The 16,706-nt window shown below is 38.6% G+C and overlaps 4 protein-coding genes across 8 annotated transcripts in view; 3 read left to right on the plus strand and 1 right to left on the minus strand.

The window, feature by feature from the left end:
* The first annotated feature begins 7 nt into the window (after nt 1-7).
* On the plus strand, nt 8-1,967 carry LOC109186428 (pentatricopeptide repeat-containing protein At1g77170). The gene is made up of 2 exons (XM_019336399.1): nt 8-1,469; nt 1,871-1,967. Exon 1 carries the CDS (start codon nt 63-65, stop codon nt 1,455-1,457), a length of 1,395 nt encoding a protein of 464 aa, XP_019191944.1. The 5' UTR covers nt 8-62; the 3' UTR covers nt 1,458-1,469; nt 1,871-1,967.
* LOC109186429 (cytochrome B5-like protein) lies at nt 1,875-4,514 on the plus strand. Of its 2 annotated transcripts, XM_019336400.1 has the most exons (6): nt 1,875-1,970; nt 2,058-2,210; nt 2,359-2,396; nt 3,130-3,210; nt 3,338-3,429; nt 4,014-4,514. In XM_019336400.1, exons 2-6 carry the CDS (start codon nt 2,129-2,131, stop codon nt 4,078-4,080), a joined length of 360 nt encoding a protein of 119 aa, XP_019191945.1. In that variant the 5' UTR covers nt 1,875-1,970; nt 2,058-2,128; the 3' UTR covers nt 4,081-4,514. The 2 variants fall into 2 exon arrangements, with proteins under 2 accessions (XP_019191945.1, XP_019191946.1); XM_019336401.1 differs by having other exon boundaries at nt 1,910-2,210; nt 3,133-3,210.
* Nucleotides 4,515-4,953: 439 nt separating this feature from the next.
* Nucleotides 4,954-11,498, minus strand: LOC109186300. 2 transcript variants are annotated; one of them, XM_019336224.1, is made up of 14 exons: nt 11,092-11,498; nt 9,880-9,935; nt 9,611-9,785; nt 9,090-9,191; nt 8,215-8,286; nt 8,010-8,126; nt 7,852-7,929; nt 7,290-7,352; nt 7,096-7,192; nt 6,938-7,016; nt 6,634-6,845; nt 6,289-6,434; nt 5,615-5,737; nt 4,954-5,414 (listed from the first exon to the last, which is right to left on the minus strand). In XM_019336224.1, the coding sequence occupies exons 1-14, from the start codon at nt 11,176-11,178 to the stop codon at nt 5,265-5,267; spliced, it is 1,557 nt and encodes a 518-aa protein (XP_019191769.1). In that variant the 5' UTR covers nt 11,179-11,498; the 3' UTR covers nt 4,954-5,264. The 2 variants fall into 2 exon arrangements, with proteins under 2 accessions (XP_019191769.1, XP_019191768.1); XM_019336223.1 differs by having other exon boundaries at nt 4,954-5,417.
* A 2,274-nt stretch (nt 11,499-13,772) lies between these two features.
* LOC109186305 (probable 3-hydroxyisobutyrate dehydrogenase-like 1, mitochondrial) overlaps nt 13,773-16,706 on the plus strand; it is a 3,011-nt gene continuing 77 nt past the window's right edge. Inside the window, exons 1-2 of one of the 3 annotated variants that reach the window (XM_019336232.1) lie at nt 13,773-14,872; nt 16,610-16,706. The exon at nt 16,610-16,706 is cut by the window's right edge and continues 77 nt beyond it. In XM_019336232.1, the coding sequence (XP_019191777.1) occupies nt 13,844-14,872 (1,029 nt within the window). In that variant the 5' untranslated portion in view covers nt 13,773-13,843 and the 3' untranslated portion in view covers nt 16,610-16,706. Of the gene's footprint in view, nt 14,877-15,104; nt 15,561-16,609 lie in introns of those variants that run through there. The other 2 variants (XM_019336231.1, XM_019336230.1) reach the window with 2 other exon arrangements.

Here is a 16,706-nt window from a genome sequence, read left to right on the forward strand (position 1 = left end):
CTTGTATTTTCCTATATAACCAGACTGAACTAAAAATCACTGCAAAGCTATTCTCCAAAGACATGAACTTTGTTCAGTTCACCGCCCAATTCAAGTACTTGACACTCTCTTCTCGTCTCACTAACTCACTCTCCGCCATTAAAACCACCCAAACCTCCACCGCCGCAACGCTATGCCACCACGACTACGGAGCCGCCGTGGCAACCCAGGTCTCCACCTGCACCACCCTTCAACACCTCATCCAAATTCACTCCAAGATAATCCAAACCCGTTTCCTAGATTTCTATCCGGCACCATTTTATTGGAACAGCATCATGCGATCATACACACGACTGGACTCTCCCAAGAAAGCCATACAAGTCTTCATAGCCATGAGTAGAGCCGGCGTTTCCGCAGATGAATATACACTGCCCATTATGTTGAAGGCAACTTCTCAAGTTTCGAATTATGGTCTAGCAAAGCAGATTCACGCTCATGCTCTAAAGATCGGGTTGAGCACTCATGTGTATTGTGAGAGTGGATTTATTAGTTTGTATGCAAAAGCATGTGAGTTTGAAGATGCACACAAGGTGTTTGATGAAAGTGGTGAGAGAGCGTTGGGTTCTTGGAATGCCATGATTTCTGGGCTGGCACAAGGCGGGAGGGCACAGGAAGCACTTGAGATGTTTTTGGAGATGAGAAAAACTGGATTGCATCCTGATGATGTGACCATGGTCAGTGTCACATCAGCTTGTGGGAATTTAGGGGACTTGAAGTTGGGTCTGCAATTGCATAAATGCCTGTTTCAAGTGAGGGTAGCTGATAAATATGGCATTCTGATAATGAAGAATTCACTCATTGACATGTATGGCAAATGTGGGAGGATGGATCTTGCCCACAGAGTCTTTTCCAGTATGGATGAAAGGAATGTGTCATCATGGACATCCATGATTGTTGGCTATGCCCTCCACGGGCACACAACGAAGGCACTCGAGTTCTTCCACCACATGAGGGAAGCCGGTGTGAAACCCAACCACGTGACATTCGTCGGGGTGCTGAGCGCTTGCGTGCACGGTGGGAAGGTGGAGGAGGGGAAGCATTACTTCAACATGATGGAAAACAAGTACAGAATCGCGCCCAAGCTTCAACACTACGGGTGCATGGTGGACTTGTTGGGGCGGGCGGGATTGTTCAAGGAGGCTAGGGAGATGGTGGAGGGGATGCCAATGAAACCAAATGTGGTGGTGTGGGGATGCCTGATGGGGGGTTGTGAAAAACACAGGAATGTGAAGATGGGAGAATGGGTTGCTAAGCACTTGCAAGAGATGGAGCCTTGGAATGATGGAGTGTATGTTGTGTTGTCCAATATTTATGCCAGTAATGGTCTTTGGGAAGAGGTTGAGAAGATGAGAGAAATTATGAAGCTCAGAAAACTCGCAAAGATTCGTGCTTTTAGCTTACCCACAACCTCTCAATGAAGTTCTTCATCAGTAAGTAGCCTTTTTGCAGCCTTGATTGCCTAATGGGAGTATGTTTCTTTCCTCCAATTCTAATCACAATTCTTGTAAAATTTGTAGGGTTATTAAATTTTTTAACAAATCACTTTTTTTTTTTTTTTTTCAAACATGGGAATGGAAACATACAGAATTTAGTTGTCACTCATAAAATAATTAGTATATAAAATTTATGTATTTAAAAAAATAAAATACTATTAAATTTAGAAATAAAAAATATTTAAAATAAATAAAAAAGAAAGAATTAATTTAATTAATAAAATAATACGGAGTAAATAATAAATATGACAAAGAAAATAAAACAATATATTTTTACATAAATATAATACAGGTAATTAATTTATTATTATTTGTTAAAACTATTTATACTGATCCAGATATTAAATAACCGTTCGGCATTCGGCAGTCCCTCAAAGCCACACTCCCACTCCCGCAGTGAGTAAAAGATTCCTCCCGTGACCCAATTCAACTCCGTGGGTTCGCATATTTATTTGTTTTTTTAGGTAAAAAGTGTGAATTTTTGGCTCAAAATCTGACCCAGACGTGAAATTTGAGTCCTTCTAGTCTGATTTCTCTGGATCCTCGGGCGATTATCTCGATACTTGAGACCACCATTCTCTTTGGAGCTTAAAGCTATGGAGGTAGCGTTTGCGACGTTGGTACTTGGAATCTTGCTTGGGCTGCTCATTGTTATCCCTATGATGCGCAATAAATCTGGTACTCCGTATTCTTCATAGTATCTGTTTACTTTTTTATTTTATTTTGCTGTATTTTTTTTTCTTTTCTGTCAGTTTGCTTGATTTGAATCTGTATAGATACTTAATTGGTATTTTTTGTTTCTGCATTTTCTGTTCTTGGTATGTAGATCAACCCCGAAAGCTCCAAGCGAATGCTCAAACCAAGGTACTATATTTTCGATGGTTTTACCAAGTTTTATAACTATACAGAGAACCCATTTTGTTTTCCTACGAATTGGTATAAGCTTCTGTTATGAAAACTCTATATTAAGCATCCTAATATGGGCAGCTTAGCTTATGGCTTTTGAGTGCTTTTGGGTCATTTGGTTAAATTAGGTTTACTGGAAGTGATAGCTCACATTTATGTTCGCGCAAGCAATAATGTCATTAAGAATGAGGCATTTTTTGTTGGACCAACCCTAACCAATTGACTTAGTAACCGTAAGGTTATAAGTTCCACTCCCAGGGAGTAGTGTATTGGCTTTCTTGGTTTGAGCCAGTTAGCTATGACAATTTAGGCTGATTTACCTCCTTGTGGTCCTTTGACGGCTAGGGTCACAAGGCAGGCGGGGTTTATCTAGTGTACACATTTGGGTATGGTTGCGGCCTGCGGGTTTCCCTCGTCACTAAAAAAAAGTAGAATGAGGTATTTTGCGGGGTTAAAAATCATGATAAGCGTTACAACTTGCAAGAGGCTTATCCTGCTGGTGGATATTCATAATTAACATTCTTCTTTCACCAACTTGTACATCTTGAAATGAATTCCACCTGCTCCAAGCTAAATTTTGGATGCGACAAATTGTTACAGTTATTGCCAACTGTGTTGCAAATTCTTTTTTGTTTTGTTTTGTGTGTCTGGTTCCTTTTCTCACCTTTCTTGGTCTTGCTTTTTTAAACAGTTTGCACCAAAAGCTTACAGTAAAGCAGAAGTTGCATTGCATAACAAGAGAACCGACTGTTGGATCATTATTAAAGACAAGGTTGCCTTTTACTGCATGGACTATTATTTTTGTTACTTGAAAGAATATTCAGTTCATTTTTACTGTCCTGTATTCTCTTTTTCTGTTCTTCCTAGGTTAAAACATTTCATGTCTTGCAAAATTCTAGGTTTTTGATGTTACCTCATACGTAGAAGAGCACCCTGGTGGTGATGCCATCCTGGCGCATGCTGGTGATGATTCTACTGAAGGTTTCTACGGGTGTGTGTTCTTTGGTCCTTCCTCATTTATTACCTTTTGCTATTCAATTACAGTTGGGAGATATTTTGCAATTCATCAGTAGTAGATTACTCGACCACTCTGAAAATAAAGAAGGCCGAAATTGAAGGGGATTAAGAAATGAAGATGCAGGGTCGGGATATAAAACACTAATTTTAAGACTAATCTTATGGAGTAATTGATCAATTAAGACAGATTTTAGTTTTTCAGTTAACCTGGGTACAGAAGGGTTGCATCAATAACCACTCCTAGGTAGAATTTCCTAGTTAGTAGTCCCCACTAGCATAGAACCTTGCGAGGGAAAGTACTAATAAGAGACTAATTGCAGTTCCCTTTGCTCTTTTGAACCTTTTTTTTTTTTTTCTGCAGATTGAATTTCTGTTTCCATAAAACTATATATGCTTATGCATGAAAGTGATTTCTCTTAACTATGTATAACGTGCAATTTATGAAATTCCTTCTGAGGTTTTCAATTTCTGTCCCCGATTAGAAATATTAGCCACAGGCATTAATTGTTTGGGTTACCACACTTTTGTTTTAAAAGCTGTTTTTCACTTTTGTGCCAGGCCTCAACACGCTACCCGAGTATTTGAGATGATTGATGATTTCTGCATTGGAGAACTGGAAAAGTAATCAACTCAGAACTTGTTTGTGCAACACCATTAGGCACTAGCCTTTTATTCTTGAGCTCATTTGCTCCTCCCTCCTGCCGAAGCATTTCCATCTAGTGGGCACATATCAGCCGCACATTTACTTCCGAACTAGCTCATTTGATCATCTACCCTCCACTGCTCTGAAACCTTTTGCCTCTCTACGTCATATTTGAAAGCATTGTTCCATAAAGTTTAGTGACCAAGTGGTGTTATAGCTCTTGTTTACCGAACCTTTTTTCTGAATGCATAGGATGACATTGCTAGAAAATTGTTTCTGACTTAGCCCACAGATTTTGGGTTTAGTAAATTAAGGGTTTCTTTGGAATGAAATTTTGCTTGTGTTCTCTAGGGACTGCTGTACCATAATTTAGGTTTCTCAATTTTGTGATAAATATATTCCATACTTTCATGTTTCCAATTCAATGTGTTCTCTAGGTGTCGGGGTGCCTGAGTAATTATTGCAATGGACAGATGTTACACAATTATAATCTCCTGAATTACATATATTAGATTGTTAACTGAGTAGTGAGTACCTATATATTAGACTGTTAACTGAGTACTTGGCTAGAGGGATAGGCGACAATGTACAAGCAAGAGAATTTAAAAGAGAATTTAAAAAAAACCCACTTGGCCAAGTTGAACGCCGACTCAGTCGAGTTAGGCGTCAAGTTGGGCACTGAAGGTGTCTAGTTGGCCAGCTGACTAAAAACCGCCTAAGGTTGAAATCTCTTCGGTCTAGGGGTGCCTAGGCTGATTTTTACAACACTATTTCAATACTAGTACACTATATGTGGCAATGGAAGAAATTCTTTATTTTTTCAAAGTGGAAAACTGAAGAAATAAAGAACAGGTAAAAAAGAAAATTGCACACAATTTCTTACAACTATCAATAGTAAAACACTGTTACAAATAGATGGAGAAAAAACTAACCTAAATTACAAGAACCAACCCAAAAAACATGGGAGGTTTGAATTTGAATCAATTACATACAAACTAAAAACTACTTGCCCACAAATCCCAACACTTCATTCATCTGCAGCCCCCATTAGTTATGGGGGGGTGTAATAATCTCAAAAGAATATTCTCTTTCAGTCCATTGTAAGAGAGGGTCCAGGCAGAAAAAGAATGGATATTTACTCAATGTTTCTAATATATATCTACATATCATACTTCTTTGGCTGACCGCTGACGCCAGCAAACCAGACTTTTGCACAGAGAACTGATAATAGAAACCCTTTGTGGGCCTCCCCTCCATCTTAGCTTCTTTCCTCCTAAATCTGTATATTTAGGAACAATATCCTTGTGCCTTTCAATCTGCTGCAAAAACAATTCAGAAATGAAACATCATATTCAAACAAGATTTTTTTTTTTTATTTTTTTTTTTCATTTTTGTATAATTTATCTTTGTTCTTGTTGGGGAGGTCAAGAACAAGAACGGCTCAAGGCAAAAGGATAAAGGATATGGAAGAATATTATGTTAAAGTGAGCAGAAAGGTGTCCTAAAAGATGCATACCTTGCTGATCTTCCCATTCCTCAAATGATATCGAATGCCAGACCAATTGATGGACTTTGAAAAATATGAACGGAATGCAGAGATGGGGTATAGGAAATTGTCTACCAGCATTGCCATAAAAACCTGTTCAATTAGACATCAAGAATTAGTTGGTCATTAAGTGGTGTCTAACCCTATCAGCACAGGCAAATTCAACGAGTTTCATAAGCTGTTTCTATGGAATTATGAGTCATTGGATAAGGTTAGTTTACATTCAACCTGAACTGTATGTATAAAAACACCTTAGTGCTATGCTTGGATGAGTAGAAAGTGAGAGGAAAGAAAATGGGAGAGAAAGCAAACGAGAAAAGAAAATGCAGAAGTTCATGTTTGGATGAGAAAAAAGGTTAGAGGAAAGGCATAGTGAGGAGCCAGAAATGGTGATGGTGTATTTACAGGGATAGGAAGATGGGAGTTCTCTCCCACATTTTTTCTACTTATTTTCTTTCATACCCAAACAAGCAAAACTAAAATTTCGACCATCCAAACATAGCATCACTGTTTGACCCTCAAATTGGCAAGACTCTTTGATGATATTATGAAGGCATCCCAATAAATATCAATAGTTAGTGGGGGTGGGGGTGATAAAGGAAAGGTGAAGTTTTACTTTGTTGGAATAGTTCAATAATACTTACGAGACACCAGTTATAAGCAGAGAGTGATAGTGGAGGTGCCTCCGGAGAAAGCAGATTGCACAACTTAACCTCTATTCTTGTCAAGTTCCCCATGGAAAGAAGTTCAATTATTGTGCATATGGCAAGGCAGACTGCCAGTGGCAAACCTGAGACAAAAATTATTTAACCAAAACAAAGGAAAGTAAATGACAAAGGATGGCTGCTAAAAGAGAAAGTGTTACTAAAACAAAAGTGCAGTCACAAATATAGACTTAGAAGTTAGAAATCTTGTTCTGAATACAATAGAAGCTTTTTTTCAAGTATTCGATAGAATACTCAATCTTGAAAGAAAATGCTGATGCTCACCTGTGAATGCGGAGACTGATTCCTCAGGGGAAAAACCCTTGAAGTATTGCCTTAGCGATGCTGCAACGTGAAACCCAGCCATGAAATATGGAGCTATAAATCCCCACGACAGATAGCAGTGGGTAAGAAATAATGCACGGTTCATAAACCAATTGACTTTTGTTGTGTACGACTCCAAAACAAATGTTTGCTTCCTTAAATAATTCCAGTACCTAAAGATATCCAAAGAAGACCGAGCTGAAAACTCTTATGGCTAAATATGTAATGGAGAATTAAGATTTTTGGACATTCTACAATTACATGCCTTGGGAAGGTAAGATCAGTTGCAAGCGGATGAGGAAAGACTGCAACAGGTGGTGAAGTTATGAGCCTCTTATTAGCACCTAAGGGATTACCAACAAAACGTATCAACTTCAGAATCATTTGACAAATTCAGCGATAAAAATAAGCAACAAAGTATACCAGCTATAGCTGCAAGTGTCATATCATCTGAGTAGCCACCATCTCGAAGCTGTGAAACAACACCATGGCGATCTATTCTAAAATCATCTGCATGCATCTTAAGAGAAAACAAAGGAAATATAATTTTTGTTTAACACTAAGAAAAAAACAATAACTTCTAATTGTTTTTCTTTAAAGCCAGTAGGAACTATTACCATCATACATCCTCCCCACAAGAAGAATGTTTTTCCACCAGTAGCAAATCCCATTGAACACGGCTGCAGAAAAATGATCACCACCAAGTTGAAAAGAAAATTAATACAGTGAAGAGACTACACATAAACGGACATATGAAGCCAAAAATAACAGAAAAGGTGCATTTTTTTTTTAATAAGTTAATGCCACTAAGAGTCCATGGATCCAGCACTGCAGTTCTATGGAAAGCTCAAGACCTTTGTGGCTTTGCATACTGTAAACCTACTGGAAATAGTCTCACAAAACATTTTTAGGTGCATGAGTGCATTCACATAGTAGTTTTGCTGACTGTTTTTAAACCAGTACAAAAAGAAGATTAATATAATCTCTAAAACCTCATCCAAAGAAGATGTTTCTCCAGATGAGGTAGGGGCATGTTTAGTGTTTTTTAAAAAAAAGTTTGTTTTCCACTTTCCATTTCTAGAAGTTCATATTACTGTTGCTCATAGATAAACTAGAGAAAAGATGAAAGCAAGAACCAATCAACATATTAAGAAAATACAATGATAAACTGACACCAACCATGTGATACTCATAAATGCAGTAGCTTCCCAGACTTCCAGAAGGTAAATCAAGAGGATATCCTGTTTGAATAAAGATCTGCACGATATTGTGAAAGAATAATTAATTATAAGAAAATAGCCAAAGAAACAGTACCATCATATGGAGTATGTTTTTACCTCAGGATTCTTTTCCATCTCAACAGTAAGTGCACCAATTGAACCAGGATGCAACCTTACATCATCATCAAGGAACAGTACATACTTCGTGTCTTTATGCATCTTCTCCACTCCAAACTGCCAAATGAACCATGTATTATGTATACTTCAAAAATCTAGACGGAAAAGAACATGCATACCTACAAAATTAAGACTTCTTACATACCAATTGATTGTGAATCTTCTGGCTACAAGTTTCTGACAGACCAGCTACAACTATCTTTGCATCAACCTCATCCTGTATACAGCGTAAACAAGAAAATTACATGAACTGGTTAAGCAAAGACCCAGCTGAGAACTAAGTGCAGCGTGTGAATGTAGTGGATCCTAGCAAACTCTTGACGCTAAGAATAATGCAAGACATGATTACAGCAATTGAATTGATGTTTGGTAAATAAGTTCAATCTTTGGAGTTGTAACTGTACATTTGTTCCCTCTACAGGGTTACTATGCAATTAATGATTGGTATCAAATAAGCAAAAATTAAAAAGTCCTGCATCAAACAGCCTTTGGTTGTATGTGCATAGAATAAATTACCTTCTCTTAGTTTTCTACCATTCTCATTTTAATCTTAACTCCCAAAAATTTTCTAATTACTTGGGTCAGATTGTTTTACAAACATTAATTTAATATAATAATAATAAATAAAAAAACAATATGGTCACACAAACAAAACAAGAAGCAAATAAAAAGGTGGCAAATGATCCAGAATTGGAAAGAGAAGCAACAAATTAAAGGAGTAAAAAAAAAGAGTGAGTACTGAAAGTGTGAATAAATCAATTTTCAGTTAACAAATCATTAAGGAAACGATTTTCAGTTGACAAATATAAACTACTTTTCACAAAGCACAGACATGTAATGACTATTAAATAAGATATTGTCAGTACAAAGTAAAATATGAGCAGCACCTAAACCCAACTCTTCAATTTGGAGTCTTACTCCCTTTCCTTCTGATATTTCTTCATTTTAGTACAATGAGAAGAGTAGGAAGACTGTCAGCATCTATCAACTTGTATGTTCAATATAGAAGTCTATACACACCTGATATTCTGCAAGTAGTTTCTGCACAGCGCTGTAAGCAGGGTCTTTTGTACTCTCAACAATAAAAAGAAACTCCAATGGACCGCCATAAAGTGATGTAATCTGAGCCATTCATGTAAGAAGGGTAATAAGTGCTAGCAATCTTCATTTAATGGAAGAAAATTGCACAAAGAAGGGATGCTATAACATTATACAACTGGACTGAGACAGAATAAAAAAACTACTGTAAGATTATTGAAATGTAGAGAAGACAATATTATTTCTTGTGGATCGTTCTGATGGATAATAACATTATATTTCCCCTGAGAAAAAGGTATACAAACATGCATGTGTGCACACACATATATTTGAATAGGTAATGAAACCACCTACTGAGTAAGATCCTCTATAAGATACTACTACAAATATCTATTTGTCAACATGAAGAGCGTCATAGGCAAAGCATGAACAGATTAATGCAGACTGCTTATATTCTGTTCACAGGACAAAGGGCACTAGCTGCTGCAATAATCCTCATTTACCTGACTTCTCCAATTGTGTAGATTGTGTTCTCCAAAACCTTTTAAGGGCATAACAACCGACACTCTTGGCAAGTTGATTTGATTAGAATGCTCAAGCTCATTAATGTCCTTACAGAGGAACGCAAAGCTATTACCACGTTTTATTCTATCCTTTATCGTTCTAATCTCCCGTCTCCTGTGAGGAGAAAGCAAACAATGTAAAGATTGTTTAATCTCAATTTATCATCACCAAGCAAAGTTGCAAGCATTGCATCATCATGATCTCATACCTTACATAAGCAGCTAAAGACCATCCAAGGGAAAGGAGTAGGCAGATGGCATATCCCTGTAGTACCCAAAAAAAAAAAAGTGACATCCTTTAACACCATATTATAACTTATACAAGTTTCAGAAGGCAGATAACATGCAGAAATCTACCTAGTACATATATTTTTAAAATGGCCATTATGATGTAATTAAGCACAACTTTAACAAAATTGTTCCTATCATTCTGACTTAACAGATTTTTTAAAACGCAATACTCTTTCCATAAATCACTACAGTTTTTTTTGGTAGTCCAAAGCATATTTAGTCTTTTCATCTATAGAAACGGTAGTAAATTTATCCCGAGTCATTTGAATTTACACAAAGCTTTGCCTGGCATCTACTACTCTCCACACTCATATCATATAACTAAAGAACAGGGTTCCTATCTATTACGGAGTATTAGATAGGCTAGTCTCTATATTATATCAAAATCTGCTTAGCCAATCCACCAAATGTAAAAAGAGATCAAAAGACTATAGCGTTCTAAATTTCTAAGTTTCTTTACATTGGCAATTCTAACTTGGGGGTAGCTCATTATATTTTAAATAAGATAAATTCTTGTGTCAAACCCATCAACCTTGCAGCTGGATCAATACGAAGTTTACTGCTTAAGATGATTGCACTGATTTGATTAATGCGGCAAAGCTGCCTGGTAAATATATCCAGTTACTTAACATGTACATTAACATTCTTCTCACCCCACAAATCACACAATCGTTAGATCTTTCACTATTGAATGCAAAATTAAGTTGTCTTTACATTGCTCAAAGAGGTTGTTCTCGAATGTTTGAAGCAAATATTGAAAGACTAACTTTGTTTATCTGTAATGCAAAGGTCAGCACCAGAAATCCTATTCTAGTCTCACTTCTAATGAAAATTGATATTTTATTACTTCCACCAAAAAAAAAAAAAAAAAAAACTCGTTATTTCACCACAAAGAATATACCGAAATACAGAGTAGTATTTCCTGATATTCTGGAAATGTAAAAAGAAAGAAAGAATTTGCCAAGACACTATGTATATATTTTCAGAGCAAGAAGATGATAATTTCTCAAAACTCAAAACAATTATAAAGCTATCAATTTCTCAATTTTATCTTCGGATCCCAACGCGACGCAAATTGCAAAACAAAACAGAGACACACGAAGAAGAAGAAGAAGAGGAAGAAGCCTGACCTGGATCTGAATGAAAATAGCGAGCGGACTACAACACGCTCTGCTCGCATAAAACAGATACTCGTCTAAAGAATCGAGTGCCACCATTATACAATAACGTGTATGTATGTATGTATTGTTAGAAGTTGAAATACGTAAGCGTGTGCAGCGCGGGAAGATAATGTGCTAGGGCAAAACATTAAACGAACAATGCGGGAGAATCGGGCGGAGGTGTGCATGCAAGAGCTGTCTCAAATGGCGGAGAAAGCAACGATGAAAGGAGAGAAAAAGATAGAAAAGAGAGAGACCGCGTGAATTTATAGTTTGATAGTGAGGATGAAAGGGAGGTGAATTCTAGAGAGAGAAAAGAGACTCAGAGAGGCAGCGCATTTGATGGATAGAGGGAGTGACCGTTACCCGTTGGACTCATTGCAGGCTTTCTAACTTGTAAGTTATTATAACTATTTGTTTGTTTTTGTTTTTTTTTTTTTTGAAAGGTAGTATTCTAGAGTCACGAGGTACAATGTCCCAAAATAAAGAGTCATCCTGCAACAAGGAACTACAAGCTCTAGGTAATGTATGAACTATAAAATTACCTGATCTATGAACACAACAAACTGAACAAGAAACAAAACTGTTCATAAAAGATGCTGGTAAAAGTCAGGATTCATACCATCAGGACCAGGAGCCTTATCTGGGAACATAGAGAATAGAGCCGGTTTGACTTCCTCCGTAGTGAAAGGACGAAGTAATGCAAAGTTATGCTCTTGAGTAACACGAGGAGTTAAGCATGGAAAAGGAGTGTCAACTTGGGATCCAGAAGATATGAAGATATCGTCATAGTAAGATAAAATAAGAGGGCGAAAATTATCACCCTCTATCCAGTTCCAAAAATCATCCCTTAACCTAGTGATAATAGTCTTCTTTTTACGGGCAGAGACAAATATGTGGTAGTACTTTGTGTTCACATTAGCATCCGTAACCAATGTTGTTTTGCACGTTTGTCTCCAGAATATATCCTCTTGTGCTTCTAATTGGCTCAACTCCCCATCTAAATGTCTAAACTCCTCTAAGGAGGCAGTGTCAGTATATCCCCGCAGCAACTGGAGCTTTCGACGAAGAACCCCAATGTGCTTGCAAAACTTATGAAACTGGTCACACCCCATGCCCTTCAGTCTCTCCCCATACAGCTGCAAACTCCCCTGCAAACCCTACCTCCTCCCCTCTTGCCAGGCGCCCTCTACCACACCTATGCACCCCTCATCTAGTAGTCATGCCATCTCAAACTTAAAACTCCTACCTCCCCTTTTAGAGTGAGCAAATGTACCCCTAACATCAAGAAAGAGTACATAATGATCAGAAGAGCGGGAAAGAATATTTACCAAAATACCTCACAACAAGTAAGAGCTCCAATCATCAGTAGCCACAACTCTATCCAACCTCTCCTCCACCCAAATGTTTGTGCCCCTTCCACGTTCTCACGTAAACGGGTAACCTTCAGTGGTTAGAGTATGCAAACCACAGTCCTCCAACGTGTCTCCAAAACATCTCAACAGACTCTCTGGATGAGGGCAACACTCCCGTTTCTCGTGCTTAAATATCAAATCATTAAAGTTACCAATAATAACCCACGGAAGCGTGGACTGACCTCGAAGAAACCCCAGAAGCTCCCATGACTCCCTACGTTTGTTGCGTTCAGGGAAGTCATAGAAACAAGTCATCCTCTACGGGGAGAAACTAGTACAAATCACCTCAACATCAATATGATTCCTATAATAGCTCAGCAATCTAGCAGTGTTATTTGGCCTCCATAATAGGGTAAATTCACCACTCAACCCCACACTATCCACGTAAAACAATCCCTCAAAACCCAACCTCACTCTAAGACGCTCAGCATGTAACCTCCCAACCTTTGTTCCCATGAGAAAAAACAAATTTTGGCTTCTTATTGGACACCAAGTCCATAACCTCACGAACTGTCTGTGGATTTCCTAAGCCACAACAGTTCCAGCTCAAGGTACTCATGATCAAGGGCGGGCCTGGGATCCAATTGCCATCCAGGACCCACCAAAAGCAAGTTTTTTGACACTTTGCTCATTACTGCATCACCCTCCTCCCCATCCAACCTCCTACGCTTCTGGTCGTTGATGGACAATACCATACTGCTCACATAACCACCCCCACCCTACTCAACCGGAACCCCAACACTCACGTTCACCATCTCTGCCGAAACAGTTCTGGGAGGTATGGCTGCCCTCCCTTCTTCCGCCACCACCGATGCTTTTCTTTTTACTGCCCCTGCCTCTTCCAACCCAATACCTGACCACACGCTCCGCTCCACCACAGTCTTTGGGGCTAACCAGCGTTTTCCCGCCGTTGGAGTTGCCCTTTTGTAACATGAGCGTAGATTGCATCATTGTGTGCATCTGGGTGTGAGTACTATTTGTGCAATTGAATTTTTGTGCGCTGATAATATCATTGTGTGTCTAATTTTTGTGTACATGTTGGACCTAAAATGTTGGTTGCATATTTTATGACCTTCGTGTGCACTCTGGCGACGAATAGGACGAAAAACACCCATAACCGATAATCATTCAAACTCAAAGACATAACATTGTTAATGAACACATTTCAAAAAAGAAAAACATTGCACTACCAAATCTGTCCCCAACAAAAAAAAAAAAAAAAAAAGGAATTATTTATGGAGGTTTTGCAAAGGACCTGCAAATAGCATTAAATTACAATTATACCAGATAAACCCGACATCCAAAACATGAGACTCTTATCGCTCTTCCGTTCACTCCACCTCTCCAACAGCAAAGCTCACAGTGTCTCAACCCGCTTCGCCGCCCGTATCCGCTCCATGGCCACCGCTACCGATGCCGTGAATCCGTCAAACACCCGTCTGGGATGGATTGGTACCGGCGTGATGGGCCGATCAATGTGTGCCCACTTGATCAAGGCGGGATATAAGCTCACCGTCTTCACCAGGACTCCGAGCAAAGCCCAAGAGCTCATTTCCATGGGGGCGCAGTGGGCTGACACTCCGAAATCCGTCTCTGCCCAATCGGACGTTGTATTCTCCATCGTCGGCTACCCCTCCGACGTCCGCCACGTCATCCTCGATCCCAACTCCGGCGCCCTCTCCGGCCTTCGTCAAGGCGGCGTCGTGGTCGACTTGACCACCTCCGAGCCCTCCCTCGCGGTTGAAATCTACTCCGCCGCGACGTCCGCCGGCTGCTCCGCGATAGATGCCCCCGTTTCGGGCGGCGATCGGGGAGCCCGCAACGCCGCACTTTCAATCTTTGCCGGCGGCGACGAAACCCTTGTTCAGCGGCTCTCCCCCATCTTTGCCCTCATGGGTAGAGTTTATTACATGGGTGCCCCTGGAAAAGGCCAATTCACAAAACTAGCTAATCAAATAACCATAGCTTCGGGTATGGTTGGGCTTTGTGAAGGCCTTATATATGCCCACAAAGCTGGTTTGGACTTGGAATTATATCTCAGTGCAATTTCAACTGGAGCCGCGGGCTCAAAATCATTGGACTTGTATGGGAATAGAATACTGAGCAGAGATTTGGATCCTGGATTTTATGTGAATCACTTTGTTAAGGATTTGGGTATCTGCTTAAAAGAATGCCAAAACATGGGTTTGTCATTGCCAGGATTGGCATTGGCTCAGCAGCTTTATCTATCACTTAAGGCTCATGGAGAGGGTGATTTAGGTACCCAAGCTCTTGTTTTGGCACTGGAGAGGCTTAACAATGTATCACTGTCAAGTTCTTCAAAGGGAAAAGCTTAGATGGGTAAAAATCTGATTTTAATCTGGGATTGGCATTTTTTTTATGTCTATCTGGCTATGTATGTTTATGAATTATAGTTTAGAAAGTGATCAAATCCTGTGATCATAATCTGAAATACTTGGTGTGAAATCTAGAGGAGAAAGCAAGAGTATTTTTTCATAGTGTTTATCCAATTTTAAGAGCTTCATGGAACTGCCTAAACTTTTTTTTTTCTTTGGTATTATTTTCCAGATGAAGAGTAATGCATGACTTGCCGATTCTAGTTCTTTGGGTATATGGCTCTGGGTGTAGTAAGATTTTGCGCTATGGAGTTTGGAAACTGCAGCAGTGGCACAGTGCTAGTAGAAATGCCTGATTATTTGTCTATTTAAATAAGATTGTTGGTTTCATTTTTCATTGAAACTCATAGCTAATGTATATTTGCTATAAGAAACAATGGTAGAAGACGAATTAATGATTTAAAGTGTGAAACTCCTTTGGTAACTTGAAAAGTGTTTATGGTGAGAGAGGAGTCATTATAATCTAATACTATAGTACATGGGGCTAGTGAGCAATCGTGTAAGTTATCAAGTTCTAGTGATATATTGTACAGGTTAACAGCAAATATGTATTGTGGCAACTAAATTAGCTTAGAAAGATGTTGGAACTATTCTTTTGTGTTAGCTCTAAAATAAGGTGATTTGAAAATTTGAGGCATAGTTTGCCGAAGTTGATTCTGGAGGGCTCCCTTCTAGGATGAGTGGACTTGTGGGGAGACGATTTGAATGATCTTTTCTTTCTTTTTCATTATTTCCTCAGATTTCTTGTTTGCTTGGGAACCAAACTGTGAATGATTTCTTTAGATGACACAAACCCAGATTAGTCTAACAAATATGTTTAGCACGGTTTGCCTATTGGTGAAATATGTGTTGGTAATTGACTTGAGGCAGCGAGTGCTTGGTGAAATATGCATTGGTGATTGACGTGAGGCACCTACTGCTATCTTCATTATGTGATTTAATGCCTCTGAACCTTCCCTGCCATTCTAGAACTATATGAATTTTAGCCTTGAGGTACTAGGAATTTAGGACAAGAACTACTAACTTGATTATGTGTTTTAATGCCTCTGAGTCTGAACCTTCCCTGTCATTCTAGAAATATATGACTTTTAGCCTTGAGGTGTTAGGGATTTAGGATAACTTTTGATGGACCTGACTGAGTTGCATCTTCCTGTAAAGGCATGAAAATTAGGGTCTTGTCTAGAAGATTAGGTATGTGATTTACAAAAGTCTGCAAAGATTATCTGTGTTTTTCAAAAGCACAGTTGTATGTATTTGAAGAGTATGGCTTAGCAAAAGTTCTATGCCAACCATTCTCTTTGATAATTGATAGAACATCTCTTTTTACATTTCCTAAAAGCAGTTGTAAAATCCTTTACCTGGAAAATGTTTTACCTTAACTCTAATGACCTGCTATTACAGACCATTAACCGATTTTTGGACTTCAATGCAAGAAAATAACATATTGATGAGCTTAATTGCAACTTTTAAAAGTTTAGAGGCTTATTTGACCAATTTTCTTATATTTTGTTAATGCATGTTTTTCTAGTTTTTTAATCTAGAAAATATCACTAATGACTGAAGATAAAGTATTTTCCAGCAATACATGGAAAATATGTAATCTGTAAAATATTTTTCTTGTCCACTTTTTCTACATGATGCAAATGCAGTGTAAGTGAGCAGGTGGTGTTGGACCAGGGAAAAGAAAGGATGCAAAGTGGAGGAGATAAGAGGGCAATTCTAGAATGAAGATAGTCTATGATCAGGTACCAAATTACTTTTTTGGTAAATGGAG

The sequence above is a fragment of the Ipomoea nil genome, unplaced genomic scaffold, assembly GCF_001879475.1.
Source record: "Ipomoea nil cultivar Tokyo-kokei standard unplaced genomic scaffold, Asagao_1.1 scaffold1407, whole genome shotgun sequence".
Lineage (NCBI taxonomy): Eukaryota > Viridiplantae > Streptophyta > Magnoliopsida > Solanales > Convolvulaceae > Ipomoea > Ipomoea nil.

Coding starts and splice junctions, on each gene's coding strand:
- LOC109186428 (XM_019336399.1), top strand. CDS start 63: ATGAACTTTGTTCAGTTCACCGCCCAATTCAAGTACTTGACACTCTCT.
- LOC109186300 (XM_019336223.1), bottom strand. CDS start 11,178: ATGGTGGCACTCGATTCTTTAGACGAGTATCTGTTTTATGCGAGCAGA. Junction 9,192..9,610: donor TACACAATTGGAGAAGTCAG/GTAAATGAGGAT, acceptor TGAATGGCTCAG/ATTACATCACTTTATGGCGG. Junction 6,435..6,633: donor ATCAGTCTCCGCATTCACAG/GTGAGCATCAGC, acceptor TTTTTGTCTCAG/GTTTGCCACTGGCAGTCTGC.
- LOC109186429 (XM_019336400.1), top strand. CDS start 2,129: ATGGAGGTAGCGTTTGCGACGTTGGTACTTGGAATCTTGCTTGGGCTG. Junction 2,211..2,358: donor TATGATGCGCAATAAATCTG/GTACTCCGTATT, acceptor CTTGGTATGTAG/ATCAACCCCGAAAGCTCCAA. Junction 3,430..4,013: donor TCTACTGAAGGTTTCTACGG/GTGTGTGTTCTT, acceptor CTTTTGTGCCAG/GCCTCAACACGCTACCCGAG.